A 14,895-nucleotide genomic window follows, 5' to 3' on the forward strand; every position below is an offset into this window, starting at 1 on the left:
ATCTATATATATAAAGCAAAAGACAGAGAATAGTGAAACATTCAAAATACCAAAAAATGCCCTTAGTTAATGCAAACATTAAGAATTGAAATTATTAATTGAATGAGGATAATATGGTAAATTCACAGTTTTTCATATTAAAAAATTAAAATTAAAAGAAAAATGAGATAATATATCCTATTTTTATGGAACATAACTACCCATTATCTTTTTTAATTGTAAAATAAATTTAAAATTTTCTTTAAAATGCCTCTTGCAAGCGCGGAAGCGCGTGCAGAGAGGCTAGTGATATGAATGCATGAAGGAACTAAGGTCAATCTAGATAAAAAGCCTGAGATGTTCAATCCACTATGGTGTTCAACCCTATTTGGTTTATGTTAAAACTTATTGAAAATTAGTTTATGGAGGTATGAACTAGCGTGGTTTATATGATTTAATGTTTACTTTTATTTCTACAAAGACTATAGAAATTATAAGTACCAAAAAAATAATAATAATTAAATTTTAAGCTAATAACTTTAGCTAGCCCACCCGTTGAAAAATTCCTGGTTCCACCCTTGCAGAAGCAGAACCAAAACCAGAAGAATGTGATCTCATGGATGAAGATGAATTATATGCCTATGGTTATAAACCTGTTGCCTTGTCTTGTTCTGAAATTAAGCCTTGCAGTCCTTGTAAGGCCTCTTCTTCCACGGAAGGCAGCTGTGCTTTTCATTCAGTTTGTGGTTCCAATTCCACCCCATCTCGGGATGATGATGATGAGGGAGAAAGCCATGAACTTGATGAGATCAACAGCCCAAAGAGCGACTCTGGCCCATCAATTTCTTCACCATCCTATTTTGACTGCAATTTGTGCCTGAGAATGGCAAGAGAGCCGGCGATGAATTCATGTGGCCATTTGTTTTGTGCGATTTGTTTCCAAAATTGGTTGCAGATCTTCTCCCTCGCTCATCCAGAGTGCCCTATTTGTAAGAGTGATGTGTCTCCCTCCCTCCTCCATCACTCTGATTCTGCAGCCTGCCTCTACCTCCTCCGAGACACTAGTAGGCCACGGAGACCTCAGTTCTGGCTTCAATGCACCACCACCAAGTCCAAAGAGTGGACTTTGTTTATGAAGTTTCAATTGACGTAAAGGATGTTTATTGATGTTGCAATTGTCATGTTTGTAACTTTTTTTGATCCAATTGAAGCTTATCTTTCGTTTTCCAAATATAAAAAGTGATTATTATGAGCCTCAGTTTTAATCTGTGCATGATCCATTGCTTGGTTTTGATTTGAAACAAGATGTTATTGGCAAACACCATCATCATCAAGACTCTGCTTGCGCATTACTGAAATCTATTCTGAATTTTTTTTTTCATATGCATTGAAGGAAAAGAAAAGTACCAAGAAAATTGTCTTTTATTTAAGTGGCTCACTTAAATCATAAAAAATCATTATTATTTCAACCGAAAATCATACAAATATTTTATTAAGACAAGGAATGATCATACAATGACATGATCATATAACCCTCAACTCTATCCCTTGCTTTATTTCCTGCGCTCATGTTCACCTCCATCTTAGTTGATACTGGTCCAAGAGAAACAAGACAAGTTAGCAATATTTTTTATATGTAGCAAAATTCATAAATTAATTAGGGGAAAGATAAAAAAAAAACATAAATTTCATGCCAATATGCAAAAAAATTTCCCCACTTAGCATTAGCTAGAGCAATTCTTTAAAATGTGACAGTCACTTCTGGCAGTTGATGCTCTTTGAGATAGGGATGTTCGACGCAATTCCACACTTGCCAGGCAGAGTAGTAGCTGCATCTTCCTTAACATTAGGGAAGTGATTGCCGGCCGCCTTGAAACATTCACAAGCCTGCTGCCTATCTGCAGTGGTTTGCGTGATTGCCTTGATGTTTTCCACCCCTTTGTAGCATGCCTCTGGGGGTACGCCCCCGGAGGTCAGGTAGGTAACACAAGGGGCTAAATTCAAGTTGACTTGGCCGCAATTGACTGCCTCTCCTTGCTGCACCATTGGGTGAGCCAGGGCTAGCACAACCAACATTGCTATCACAATTCCCTTCATGATTTTTTTCTTGGTATTTTGAAATCTAAGTGAAAATCTTGATAGTGAGATTGTGTTTTTGTGCTTGTGCTTGTGCTTTGGGGATGGATTGTTCACACTTAACATTGTTTGTATATATAACAGTTTAGTATCCATGGCCTAAACAAAAAGAGTTGTGGAATTTTGGCCTCTTTATATGCCCTCTAATGTCACTGGGATAACAAAGACCAAAGAAGAGAAGCTTTGGGCTGATTTCAGTTAGGCCTTTGCAGGCTTTACAATTTGGTGGCCTCACTTGATCTCTTCAATTCAGGATTTTCAATAAAATTTTGTTTGGATCCAAAACCACCCTCAACTTATAGTTAACAATGGCTATAGGCAGTCCGAAAAAGATGACAAATGAGAAGAACAGAAAGGAAAAGAAGCAAGTACGCACTGATCAATACTATCTAAGATTAGTAATTTTGCTTTTGCTTTTGCAAATGGAACAACAAAGTATGGACAGAATTCCAATTCTTTGATGCGCTATGTACAATCAACTCATAGCCACCTTAACAAATTAGTTAGAATCTCACTTGCATATGACTTCAGTGCTGTTGAGTTGAATGAAATATCACTTGCTCTCGGTTTAAAAAAAAAAACAAATCAGTTAGAATGTGCAGTCGGCTCGAATGACATTATCTGCCCTAATTTGACAGTGTCAAGTTCGGATTTCCCTTATCTATTAACAAAAAGTAAAAAGTACAACTAAAAATTATCAACATCGTGTTAGTTACATTAAAACATGTGACACATAACATAACGCTTTGGTCTTAGAGAATACGGGCACATACATACATGCATGCTAAGTTGCTAATTTCATGTACCATATATACGATCGCTGAGGAAAAACTATCTCAATCAAAATTTGGGAATTAAACAAAAACAATAATAATCAAATGTCAATGGCATTGTCAGCCCTACATTATAGACAGAGGCATATATAAAACAGAAAATAAAATAAAAGTTTTATGAGCCTTCATTTGAATCTGTGATTAATTACAGGAGATATTCTCCCTTCAGATAAGCTTTTGCCACATCAAGATTCAAATCAGAAAAAAACAAGATTCAAGGCCTTATAAAATTTCTTCATGTGACCTATCTTATACCTAACCTACCGCACTCTACCACTCCAAGGCCAAACTTATATATTTTAATAAGCATATAAATACACTAATAATATATATTTTAATAATTAAAAAGATTAGCTAAAGTAACATTTCTAGAAATATTACTTAAATTTATATATATATATATAATGTTTTGATGAAGATGCCCAAGGTTATAGAACAAAATGATTTAAACTGGAATATTTTCTTTTTCTCTCCACTTTTCTCAATAGAGTAGTGTAATTATGTAACTCATAATATTGGAAATTGAATAAATATAAAATTACAAATACTTTTGCATTGGAATTTCCTTTTAATATTCCAGCTAAAATTATAGACACAATTGCAATTGATCATTGGAACTTGATCTAGCGACTAGCCAGGATACTTTTGCATTGCCAATGATGACGAAAATCTACCAAATTCGTTTGGGAGTTATTCTGTCACTTCTTGGGATATATACACCTCTCACGTGCGTCTTTATATAATCATTTTTAATGATTTTAAGTAACTATAGGAAAAAACACTACCCATGTACTTCTTCAAAAAAGGTAATTATTGACTCATTCAGAATCACTTTCAAACGGATCATCATAAAACTTCTATAATTTGAAATAGAATAAGTAAGACAAAGTCAACTTAGCTAGCTAACAAATAATTTATCTGGAAGAAATCATTTTGCATATCAACTTTGAAAACCGATGACATTGATATCTACTTTTTAATGTTGGCTTTAGATTGCTTTGTAGGATCGGATGTTGCTTGCTAAGTATTATACGATAAATTTCGTCTTCACAGAAAAACGTGAAACCGAATAGCGGCAAGTTGAGCTCTCTTTTTCTTCTATCTTATGAAACAAAACTCATAACAAATTGCCAATGAAAAAAGGGTCCATAATGATCATGTACTTAACCAAGGGTGGAATTATATTTTTTTTAAAAGCCCAACGCTTTACACTTGGGATTGGGAATCTCCATGTCTAAAAAATCCAATAAAAAATATTAATTGGTTATAATTCATGTGACATGGGGAACACTGCAGTGTTGAGATCATTTAGCCATTGATCAACAACAGCTAGCTGGCTCATCCCGACCATCTCTACTAGGCTTTCGCTACCCGACTCTGCTCCAGCCACCGAGCTAACTCCGGTATTTCTCCTTTTTGGCCTTGGCGACCCGCTGTCTGAAGAGGCAGACGAAGAGGAAGATTCCGGTGCCCGCCGCTTTGGGGTTACTCTAACCGGCTCGCATCCCTCCGAACCAATAAGGTGAGGGAAGTTCAGCTTGGCTTTGGAGCCGCGCATCTTAAAAGCGGCTTTGTCGTAAGCCAATGCCGCATCCTCAGCCATCTCATAAGTCCCAAGCCACACTCTTGCCCCGTTCTTCTTAGGATCCCTAATCTCAGCCGCATACTTCCCCCACGGCCTCCTCCTCACTCCTCGAAAGTGCCTGCCCGATGACGGCGCGTGAGTCTCACGCGCCACCTCTATCCCTTCCAAAACCACCTCCTGAGGCTCCGGTTTCACGGGTGTGGTCTCAACAACATCAATGTGACTGTGATCTGATGATGGACTCCATCCGCTGTCTGTGGAACCACTGTAAACTACCACGTCGTTATTGTCGTCCACATTCAGCGGCATGTCGCTCCAACTCTCCTCCGAGAAAAGGGCACTGAAACTGAAACTCCGGCAAAACATAGGAGGAGGGTTGCCTGAACCCGTCGGCGACGATTCTTCCAAAACGTTATCGAAATTATCGTCGAGAAGGTGTTGCCGAATAGACTCCAAGAGAGCAAAATCAGACTCCAAACTAATCTCTCCAAACATTTTTGGATGAAACTGTTCTTGGGTTTTTGAATCTTAAGCTCTTGTAAAACTAGATTCGAATGGCTTAGGAGGGTTGATGTAGCTGTTGTGGTTCAGGCCCTGTGTGTGTTGTGTGTATTTATACGTGGGCTATGCATATATTTGTTATTTTATTCACAGTAGTGCTGTCATTGCCATGAAACTTCATTGATCTGGGGATTACTTTAGTCACATGCATTACATGCTTAAAAAAATTATTTATGAATTAAATAAATATTAAAACCCAGGGATAGATTAATCTATTGGCCAGTGGCTCAGTTTACCTATTTGTTTATAGACTCCGAAATCAGTGATCACAAGAGGCCAAAATGGCCGATAGTGGCAAGTTGCAATAGGGCACAGGTCACCCTGAATTATTCTCTCTCAATGTTGGTTGGTGGTAGCATGAGTGCATGAACCATGTAATAGTAATAGTCCAATAACATCTCTAATATATATTGCTTGAGATAAGAAAGATTAAAATCCATCATCATCTGTGTTTTTTTCCTAGCTAAAGAACAAAACTTATCGCTTAGTTAATTAAAAATAATTGGAGTATCAAAACAAAAGTAGCTAATTATTTCGTTAGGTAATAGGTACTAGTTAAGAAATACCCAAAGGAAGGGGAGAGGAGAATATTATATTGGGTTGCCTCAAGATTGTCTCATACGTGAATCAAACTCAGGTGCATTTGCTAGAAAGGGGAAGAGTTTAGCTCACTTTTACACTGTCGTGCCACCCAGGGACGGACCTAGTTTAAAATTGGGTGGGCTGTGTGTGAGTTATTTTATTTTTTTCTCTTTTTTTTCTTTTGTTGTTCTATGTGTGATCCCCTACACCCCAACTAGATGAGGTTAGGTTATTTAAATTGGGTGAGCCCTCTTCTTTTTAATGACTAGGAGAACTAGATGAGGTTAGGTTATTTAAATTGGGTGAGCTAGGATTTTATTTTTTTGGCTGGAAAAAAGAAGCCGCTTGGGCTATAGCCCGGGTTTGCCAAACTAAAGGTCCGTCCCTGGTGCCACCCCATAAAAGCACCACGATCGTTTTAATGGTATAGTAGATTAAAAGCACCACGATTATAGCATGGTATGGATTAAAAAAATATATATCTGTAAATAAATCGCACATGTACCAGAATAATGTCTATTTATATTGGAACCTAACTGATAAAGGAAAATAACTTGGCAAAAAATCTCTAGAAAAATGTACACAATAGATTATGAATCTAAAGGAAATCTCTAACACACGTTTAATGCGGTCTCCAACCCTAATTTAATGCCAGTTGTAATTCAATATCCCTGAGTCCACCTATGCATAAGCCGAGATCGAATCTTTTTCATTGATTTTACAAAAACTTGTAAGAAGTTGGCAGGGGACTTGAAAGACAGGCCAACCGCACATTATGCTTATTCCGTTTACAATTATAGTCCAATCAAAACTAAAATTAATAACAATCAAAATATCAAGATTGAGAATCATGGGATTCTAGCAAACTGTCCGATTGTATTTGTATCTTGCCTGACCTTTTAATCCTAAAAAAATTGATATTAATTTGTTGAGTTGATGCTCTATATAATGCAACAAAACTGTGTTGTTCCGAAGCAATATGCATATATACCTTTGGCCATACCAAATGTTGGTTAGTAAATTTTTTTTTATTGTTGGAGAGAGAACTTAGAATATCCTCCAACGATAAGAAGGGAAGCATTTATTGCGGGGAATGAATTCGTTAGTCTTCTGAAAAGACTTTTGCTCCCTGAAACTATGAAAGAAGACGATCATCAGTCTTTGAGCACAACAGTGCAGAGTAGTCAAAGAGTCTCTGATGCCTAAACTAATTTGGCTGTAGAAAAATAGGATTTCTTAATTGATCGAATAGTTACCTTCTCAAAGAGGTGGATGTTTGTTTATATTTAGCTCTTTGCAGTGGCGGAGCTAGAAGCTAATCTGTAGGGGGGCCAGTACTATATATAAATGCAAGATTGTATAGAGTTATATTTTAACTAATATTGTAGTTGATGCTTAAGAAATAATGGGGTTTTCATGGAGTTTGGGGGGGGCCATGGCCATGGCAGGCCTGCATGTGGCTCCGCCCCTGGCTCTTTGGCAACTAATTTATCACCGTAGGAGGCTACGTGTTTGGCACTAATTAATTGGGGTGTGATGAACTATTGATGTACATGTCAAGTCATTTAGCTGTTAAACTTTGGACGTGTGAGATATTTACCCAAAGTGGGTGAGCATCCTAAATTATTGTAGTTGCAGTTATTAGGAAAATCTCCAAAATTTGGGTTAATGTTTTAGGCCTTATCTAGCCGAAACTAAGCTCGTATAGGTGTTTGGGCTCGTGCTGGGCTGGCTTGCTCGTGGGCCTTTGTCTAACGTAAAGCCTTGCAAGGCCTAGAAGAGGCCCTAAGAACAAGCAGGCAAGGCAACCTCCTAGGGCCCCCAAATTGAGAGGGACCCCAATTTGTATAAACCCATATATATACATATCTATATTTTTAATTATTTTAAAATAAATAAAAAATATATCAGTATTATGTTTATGTTAGGTCCAAGTATTGTAAAAAAAAAACCTTGCCCAATGATACAATTCAAAATCAAAAATAGGAAACTCAATAAAGGCCCAATTATTTTTTAAACTTATAGCTTCATTAACCCAGTTGAATAAATTAAGAAATAAAATACAAGAGAATGATATATTCAACACCAACGCGGAAATTGCAAGGACTCAAGGCAATTGTCAACTTGATTATATGTTGTTAGGTTTTGTTTAGCTAAGGTTTTTAGCTTTCCTTGACAAACTTGTAATCTTATATGTAATCAAACAAGCTCAAGTAATTTAGGCTAGTTGAAGTCTGTACTCAAGATGATTACAACAATAGAGATCAACCTTGTCATGGCTCAGCTCAATCAAAATCATTCAAGCTAAATCATGCATTGCATTACATTAGACAACATTACGGTATCACTAGTCAACCTGTATGTGTATGACTAGTCATCTTTTGAGTAACATGTGAACTGCTAGCTCATTTGACTTCTCACGTATTACCAGTTGGAGTCCTTATGAATTTTTGTGTTATTCTTGCTCCAACTATTAGCTGCTAAGTCTTCTTTTTTTAACCTACCCATTTTGGGTAAAAGAGCAACAAAAGGTTTTGGTGGCCGTCACTTTTACCGAGAGAGGTTTTTGAGAGCGTGATTTTTTGGCTCTACATTTTTCTCTTTGATTAGTGAGGTCTACATTTTTAGAGATAGAGTGGTCTTTTTCTTGTTCTCTGCATTTGCAATTGGGTGAGGTTTGAGTTTTCAAATGTGATTTTCAAATAGTTTTGAAATATGCTTTTATTTTCGAAATCTACTTCACCTAGTGAGAAATTTTTAGAGTAAAACTTTCACTTTGCATTCTCTAAGGTTTTTCCTTGTGAGATTTTGAAAATGGTTTTTAAAATCTGCATTTGGGTTTGTGTTGACTAGTCATCTTCTTAAGTCTAGATCACATTCTTGGTTGCTTTCTTCAAGAGTATGGTTTCTTGAAGGAATTGGTCATTTCATCTTAGAATCTATATTTCATTATGTCTGTTCGATCTGGAGTTGAGTCATCAGTGCCATGGAGTGAAGGAGCTGATGGACTAGCTGCCACTTACATGAAGGACTGGACTAGCTTCTAGCTCAACTAGCTTGGAGAAGAAGATTGCACATAAAGGTGTAGCTTTCCTAAATACATCTAGGATCATTGAGCTTGTACTTTTTATCTCTATAAGAATCTCTTCAGCTTAGTGGATTGTCTGGTCAAATGATGACCCCTAGTTTTTCCAAGAGGTGGGTTTCTGGGTAACCATTTTATGGTGTACTATTCTTGCTTGTTGACTACTCATAATATGCTGAGTATTTCCATTTTGATTCAATGGATGTTCACACACTCTACACTTTAGTTATTGTTAGCACAGGGGATGCCTAGACTGACGGTGTCATTAGAACTCTTCTAGATTTGCTGAGTGCATTAGATATACCAAAATATGCTGAGTGCGTAGGTTGTCATTAGAACTCTTCTAGATTTGCAGGTGTTGATTTGTTGATCTGGATTAATTTTGTGCATTGTCTTCTTATTGTGTCCAGGATTGTTTGGTTATTGTTGTGGTAAGTTGTCTAAGTAAGTTTTAAATTTACACCTTCCACCTAAGTACCTCTTCATATGTAAAGTTAATTGATACTTTTGAATCTAAAAATATAAGACAAGTGATATTTAAGTGATAATTTTGATGCATTTTATAAAGTTGTTATGTAAATTACATATTATTTGTTTCTTCTATGTTATAATTATAAATTTGAGTTCAAATAATATAGAAGCTCCAAAATATAAGAGGCTTTCCGTTGTGTGGGCTCAAGCGAAGCCCACATTGATCATTACCTTGGAAATAAATCCTACTCCATGATCTTCATCTTCTCCACCCTTATCCAAGGGCAATTTGGTTCGTGCGATGGCTCTTTAGTCCACGTCATCTATGATGAGTAAAACTGATGCCAATATATGCCTGCCAGTTTGTACATAATGCTAGGTAAAAATGTAATATAAAGGATTGAGAATATACCTTCGTCTCAGTGATGTTAGCCCAAAAAACACATATATTGTCGACGATAAAATGAGAAATCTTTTTTATTAAACAAAGCTGACGTCGTACGTGTTAACAACTGCGGGCTGCTGATCTGGAGAATATAAATTAGGCATATTAGGCGACAGTGGTCAGTCGTCACCCCAACAAAATCATGTCATCAAAAGAGAATATCAACAGTGACAAAACAAAATGAATATTAACTAAATAAATCAGCACCTTATATTTTTATTAACAAAATATAATAAGTCTTACAGCAATTTCCAAATAATTTCAATAAATAAAAAAAAGATAAATCGAACTCAAAAGTGCACCACTCTTGCAATTTAGCTCGTTAGAGAATTATTAAGATAATATACGTAACGCAAACACACAAAAAACACCTCAAATTATTATATTCTTATTGACATTAATTAATGTAAGGGGAGGTGCCTCTCTAAGAAAAGACATGTATTCTTCAATTAAAGTTGTTACTTTGCTTTCAAAAGCGTTTTTAGTGATGATCCACCACTTTGGTTAGAGATAATAATGAGATTGAGTGTCAAGTTTTTAATATGCAGGGGCTTATCTGTTTCAATTCGAATTACCAATTAACAAACGGTACAATGTACATGCATGTGTGTGCACGGTGGGATAAAAGTTAAAATCAACATGATATTTTCTATTGAGAGGGGCGATAGTATACTAAATTCACACACACTACACATATATTAGGACTCGAATCCAGAAAAGCAAAAAGGTGTGAAGAGAGACTACGGGTAAGTAGAAAGTCTTAAGTTCTTAAGTTCAAATAATATTGATAAATTAAAGTCTTAAGTTCAAACCTCATTACCTTGAAAAAAGTGTTAAGTTTGAATCTCATTACGCTATTGATAAATTTAAAAAAAAGGTAAAATACTTAAGCTTATTCCCCTTTGTCTCAATGGTCAATTTTAATTCGGTTATTTTGGGGTCATATGCATATCTAGTATATTCAGAGTTCTCGTGACATTAAATGTACCTGGTTGAACTATCTATATATGTCTATAATGAGGGGAGCAAATGCACATGGAAGAAACTTATTAATCCTGAGGGTTTTTTTCTAAATATAAAACCTATTAATCTCATTACGCCATCTTTGGCTGGACATTATCTATGACCTCCGTTGTCTTTTGGTTGGGTGGATTCCATGAGGAAGACTCAGAAGACTCACCGGGAACCACTATGCTAAGTTTTCCCAAATCCTCCACTGCTGGTGGGATATTTGGGAAAAGACTTGACATGAGAGTGCCATGGAAATAATTATCATCAAGAAGATGTTGGTGAATGGTCTCCAAAAGAGCAAAATCAGATTCCAAGGCTACTTTTTTCATCTCCTAACATTTTCCTTTTTTCTGCGGAGGGGACAAAGTTATAATTGTAAAATTATAGCTTCACTGGACTTTGGTTGCTTCTATGAAATTTCCGTAGTCCTAGAGATGGTTTATAATTTCTTTCCATCTATGTACCAGACGCGTCTGGTATCCCTTGTTGATTGGTCATCATCATATGGTACACAGGGACGGATCTACAGAGGAGCAAGGGTGGTCAAGTGACCCCTGCAACCTCTGAAATCTGCCATGGAAGGGGAGAAAATTGACCCCTGCAAAGTGTTTGATGAAAGTCCCCAAAGAGCCACAATCTGCTTCTCCAGCGCGCAGAGATCTTGCGCGCAGCGCTGCTTGCGCGTTTCCCCTTCTTTTTTTTTTAACCTCGACGTCAAAACGACGTCGTTCTACTAATGTTTTTATTTTTATTTTTAAAAGGACAAAACCACATCGTTTTGTCTCACGTTTTGAAAAAAAAAAAAAAAAAAAAAAGGCGCAGACTCTGTTTAACACAGAGAGCCCAATACCTCCCCTCCCCATATCAGTTTCAGCTCCCAGATTTGGGTATTAATTGTAAACGTATCTTGGGAATTTGTTTTCAAGTTATAATCTTTTTAGCTGGGTTTTAGAAATGTAGAAATTTGGAAATTGAATAATCACTGTACTTTGCCAATATTCTGGCATAAACATGGTTTTTTGGGGCTCTGTTTTTGTTCAAATTTAAAGTTCATTTCATTAAATTAATTGTCTGAATCATTGATTTGTCTTTTCTAGTATTGTTTTGTTTAAAATCTGTTTAAATTTGATGACCTTTCTGCCATTTTTTGTTCTAATGGCTAGAACAATATATTTGATGAATTATTGGGCTCTGTTCTTTTTTCAAGTTTTAACTATGTCATTTGGTTCCAAAAATTGATCTTGTTTCTAGGTTTATCAGTTTATTGCGTTCTAAAATCTCCTCCTTGTCTAATTTTTCTCGTCTCTTTTTGTTTACAATTTCAGTAAAGCTAGAAACTAGGCAAGTCTTTGCAACTCAATTTCCCATGCTTTCAAGGTACATTGATCAGATGAATGTACCTCAGCTCCGAAATCAATATCAAGTAGCCGTCGGGACGTTGACCCCTGGAAGGAAAATTCCTGGATCCGTCCCTGATGGTACATAGATGGAAAGAAATTATAATAAAACATTGAGAACCTGCTCGAGTTTACACAGCAATATGAAAGAACATGTAGCCTATTTTGTCTTCAAAGATTTAATTGACTTTTACAAACCATAGAATGTTTACCAAGATAGTTTTATAATGAGCCAATACACACTAACAAAGTTACATCACCACATGTGAGTTAGCTACGACCACTAATGGATTCAAGAATTTTTAAGGACGTGGCAATATTTAAAAAGTAAGACTGAAAAAAAAGATAATCAAATACCCTTAGGCCTATAATTAATTGACTATAGTCTATATTGTATATCTAATATGAACAAAATTCATGTGAATTTATACAATAATTATCAAAATTCATATTAAATCATCAATTAATCTAATCAAAATGAAAATCAAATTATCAATTAAACAAATAAATCATAATTAATCATAACTCGCAAAATTGTGCGCTGCGCAACTTCTTCCTTCTCGAGTATGTTACTGATCATACTAATACATAGAAAGCCAAAGAAAAAAAGACATATTATTAATAAAAAAACATAAAGAAAAAAAATACATTCGAAGTTGAAGTCTGAAGCAGCAAGAGCCTCCTCCTTTTCAAGGCCACGCCCACGCCAGACTTCTTCAAGGCTTCTCTTTAATGGGAATTTAAATCAAATTAGTCTTCTTCGAGAGTTAGAGTTTGAACGCATCACTTAATTTCAACTTTAGCATGGCATCTTTCAATACTCCTCTGCGTATACAGTAAAGCTGCTTTAGTTGTTTGTTGTTTTTTTTAAAGACCTCGTTCAAAATGACGTCGTTTTGGCCAGGATTTAAAAAAAATAAAAGGAGATGCACATGCACGCGCTACGCGTAACAGCCCATCCAAGAAGAGAAAGAAAGGTCGCTTGCTCAGTCATTTGTTCAAACAAGTTGTGGGCACCTCCAAGCCATAGCAAATGGGCAATATCCGACAACTCTAAAGCATTTTCCGACAAGGGAAGGTGCAGCTACACCTCCTTCTGTCTCTTTGGGTCCGCCGTTGACTACAACTAAATATCGAACTCATCACAAATATATATCATCCTCTTATCCACAAGATTCAAGCTTAAGACTTTCTTCAATTAAATAAAGAAAAATAGCTAGTAGCTATAAAAGTTAAACAGATAATCGAGTTAGGATTTTCTAATACTCAACTCAAATTCGAACACAACAATACACCAACATTATCAAGCTTTTATTTATTTATTTATAACCATAAAACAAGACATTATTGGGTTTTCATTAATGCGTCCAACAGAAAAAGAAAAGGAAAGAAAAACTTTAGTTATCAACAATTCAGGTGGTCTGAGAACACTCGGCTAATTACTCGACTCAGCTTGAGCCAACCGACCCAACTCCACTACTCCTCCTACGTTTCGGTGAGCCACCATCCGACGAAGATACCAATGAATCACAACACTCTCGATAGCGGCGCGTGGAATTCACTCTGGTCCGGTCGCATACATCATCAGCTGAGCCAATGAGGTGAGGAAAATTCAGAAGAGCCTTCGAGCCGCGTATCTTGAAGGCGGCTCGATCATAAGCGAAAGCCGCATCCTCAGCCGTTTCGTAGGTCCCGAGCCACATCCTGGCGCCGTTTTTAGCCGGATCCCTAATCTCCGCTGCGTACTTCCCCCAAGGCCTCTGCCGCACTCCCCGGTAATTCTGCCTCCCTCTCGGAGGACAGTGGGTTTCACGCGCCGCAAGCTTTGGCTGGACATGATCTTTGATCTCAGTTGTCTCGGCCCACATAGCGGGAGCTGGCTCAGCGACGCCGTTTTTGTTGGGCGGACTCCATGAGGAAGACTCAGAAGACTCACCACCAGGAACCATTAAGCTAAGTTTTCCCAAATCCTCCACTGCTGGTGGGATATTTGGGAAAAGACTTGCCATGAAAGTTTCATGGAAATAATTATCATCAAGAAGATGTTGGTGAATGGTCTCCAACAGGGAAAAATCAGAATCCAAGCTACTTTTTTCATCTCCTAACATTTTCCGTTTTTTTCGGGGGAGGGGACAAAGCTTAGCTTAGGCTTTCCAAATTCTTGTAAATATGTCAAAGATCAGTGATTGTGTACGGTTGAGGTTTTCTATGCCTTTGTGTGTGTATATATATATATTCATATGTGTCGGTGTTCAAAAGAAGCAACAAAACTTGCTTCACTGTATACTTTCGTTGCTTCTATGAAATTTCCGTGGTCCTAGAAATGGACTCAAATGGAGAAATTTTTAAATGTTCCAAGTACACCACGCGTCTGCTGTACCATCCAATAAACATAGAATATGTAGAATTATTATTCAACTTATTGCATTTCTTCTTATGACATGTGGCGGACTGCATTGGACATATTTCATATGTCTTCCGTCTATTGGATGGTACACCAACCACGTGGTGTACCGGGAACACTCAAAAATTACTCAAATGGAGAAATGGTTTATAATCACGTGCCTTAATTAGAATACTTTTGTATTAATAAATCTCATTGCTTCATTTTTGTTCAAAATAGAGAGATATAATTAGCAATCTCATTTGTTCACATTCTCATGTGTTTATGCTTAAATTTGGTTTAACAACGGGATTACTTGTTCGAGATCAAGGAATTTTACCCGCTAACATGATCATATGGGACATAAATGGAAAGAAATTATAATAAAACATTGAGAACCTGCTCGAGTTTACACAGCAATATGAAA

General features: G+C 36.7%; 3 protein-coding genes across 3 annotated transcripts; all 3 read right to left on the bottom strand.

Moving 5' to 3' along the window:
• Positions 1-1,734: 1,734 nt before the first annotated feature.
• Positions 1,735-2,181, bottom strand: LOC110768815 (non-specific lipid-transfer protein A-like). Its single transcript, XM_021972673.1, has one exon. It carries the CDS (start codon positions 2,179-2,181, stop codon positions 1,735-1,737), a length of 447 nt encoding a protein of 148 aa, XP_021828365.1.
• Positions 2,182-4,129: 1,948 nt separating this feature from the next.
• LOC110768816 (ethylene-responsive transcription factor 1-like) lies at positions 4,130-5,091 on the bottom strand. Its single transcript, XM_088249217.1, has one exon. The coding sequence runs from the start codon at positions 5,026-5,028 to the stop codon at positions 4,213-4,215; it is 816 nt and encodes a 271-aa protein (XP_088105343.1). The 5' UTR covers positions 5,029-5,091; the 3' UTR covers positions 4,130-4,212.
• An 8,284-nt stretch (positions 5,092-13,375) lies between these two features.
• LOC110768820 (ethylene-responsive transcription factor 2-like) lies at positions 13,376-14,291 on the bottom strand. The gene has a single exon (XM_021972679.2). The coding sequence runs from the start codon at positions 14,191-14,193 to the stop codon at positions 13,534-13,536; it is 660 nt and encodes a 219-aa protein (XP_021828371.1). The 5' UTR covers positions 14,194-14,291; the 3' UTR covers positions 13,376-13,533.
• Between the last annotated feature and the right edge of the window lie 604 nt (positions 14,292-14,895).

Source organism: Prunus avium, chromosome 2 (genome assembly GCF_965620075.1).
Source record: "Prunus avium chromosome 2, drPruAviu1.hap1.1, whole genome shotgun sequence".
NCBI lineage: Eukaryota > Viridiplantae > Streptophyta > Magnoliopsida > Rosales > Rosaceae > Prunus > Prunus avium.

Excerpts from the sequence above, each read along its gene's own strand:
- LOC110768816 (XM_088249217.1), bottom strand. The coding sequence starts at position 5,028 with ATGTTTGGAGAGATTAGTTTGGAGTCTGATTTTGCTCTCTTGGAGTCT.
- LOC110768815 (XM_021972673.1), bottom strand. The coding sequence starts at position 2,181 with ATGTTAAGTGTGAACAATCCATCCCCAAAGCACAAGCACAAGCACAAA.
- LOC110768820 (XM_021972679.2), bottom strand. The coding sequence starts at position 14,193 with ATGTTAGGAGATGAAAAAAGTAGCTTGGATTCTGATTTTTCCCTGTTG.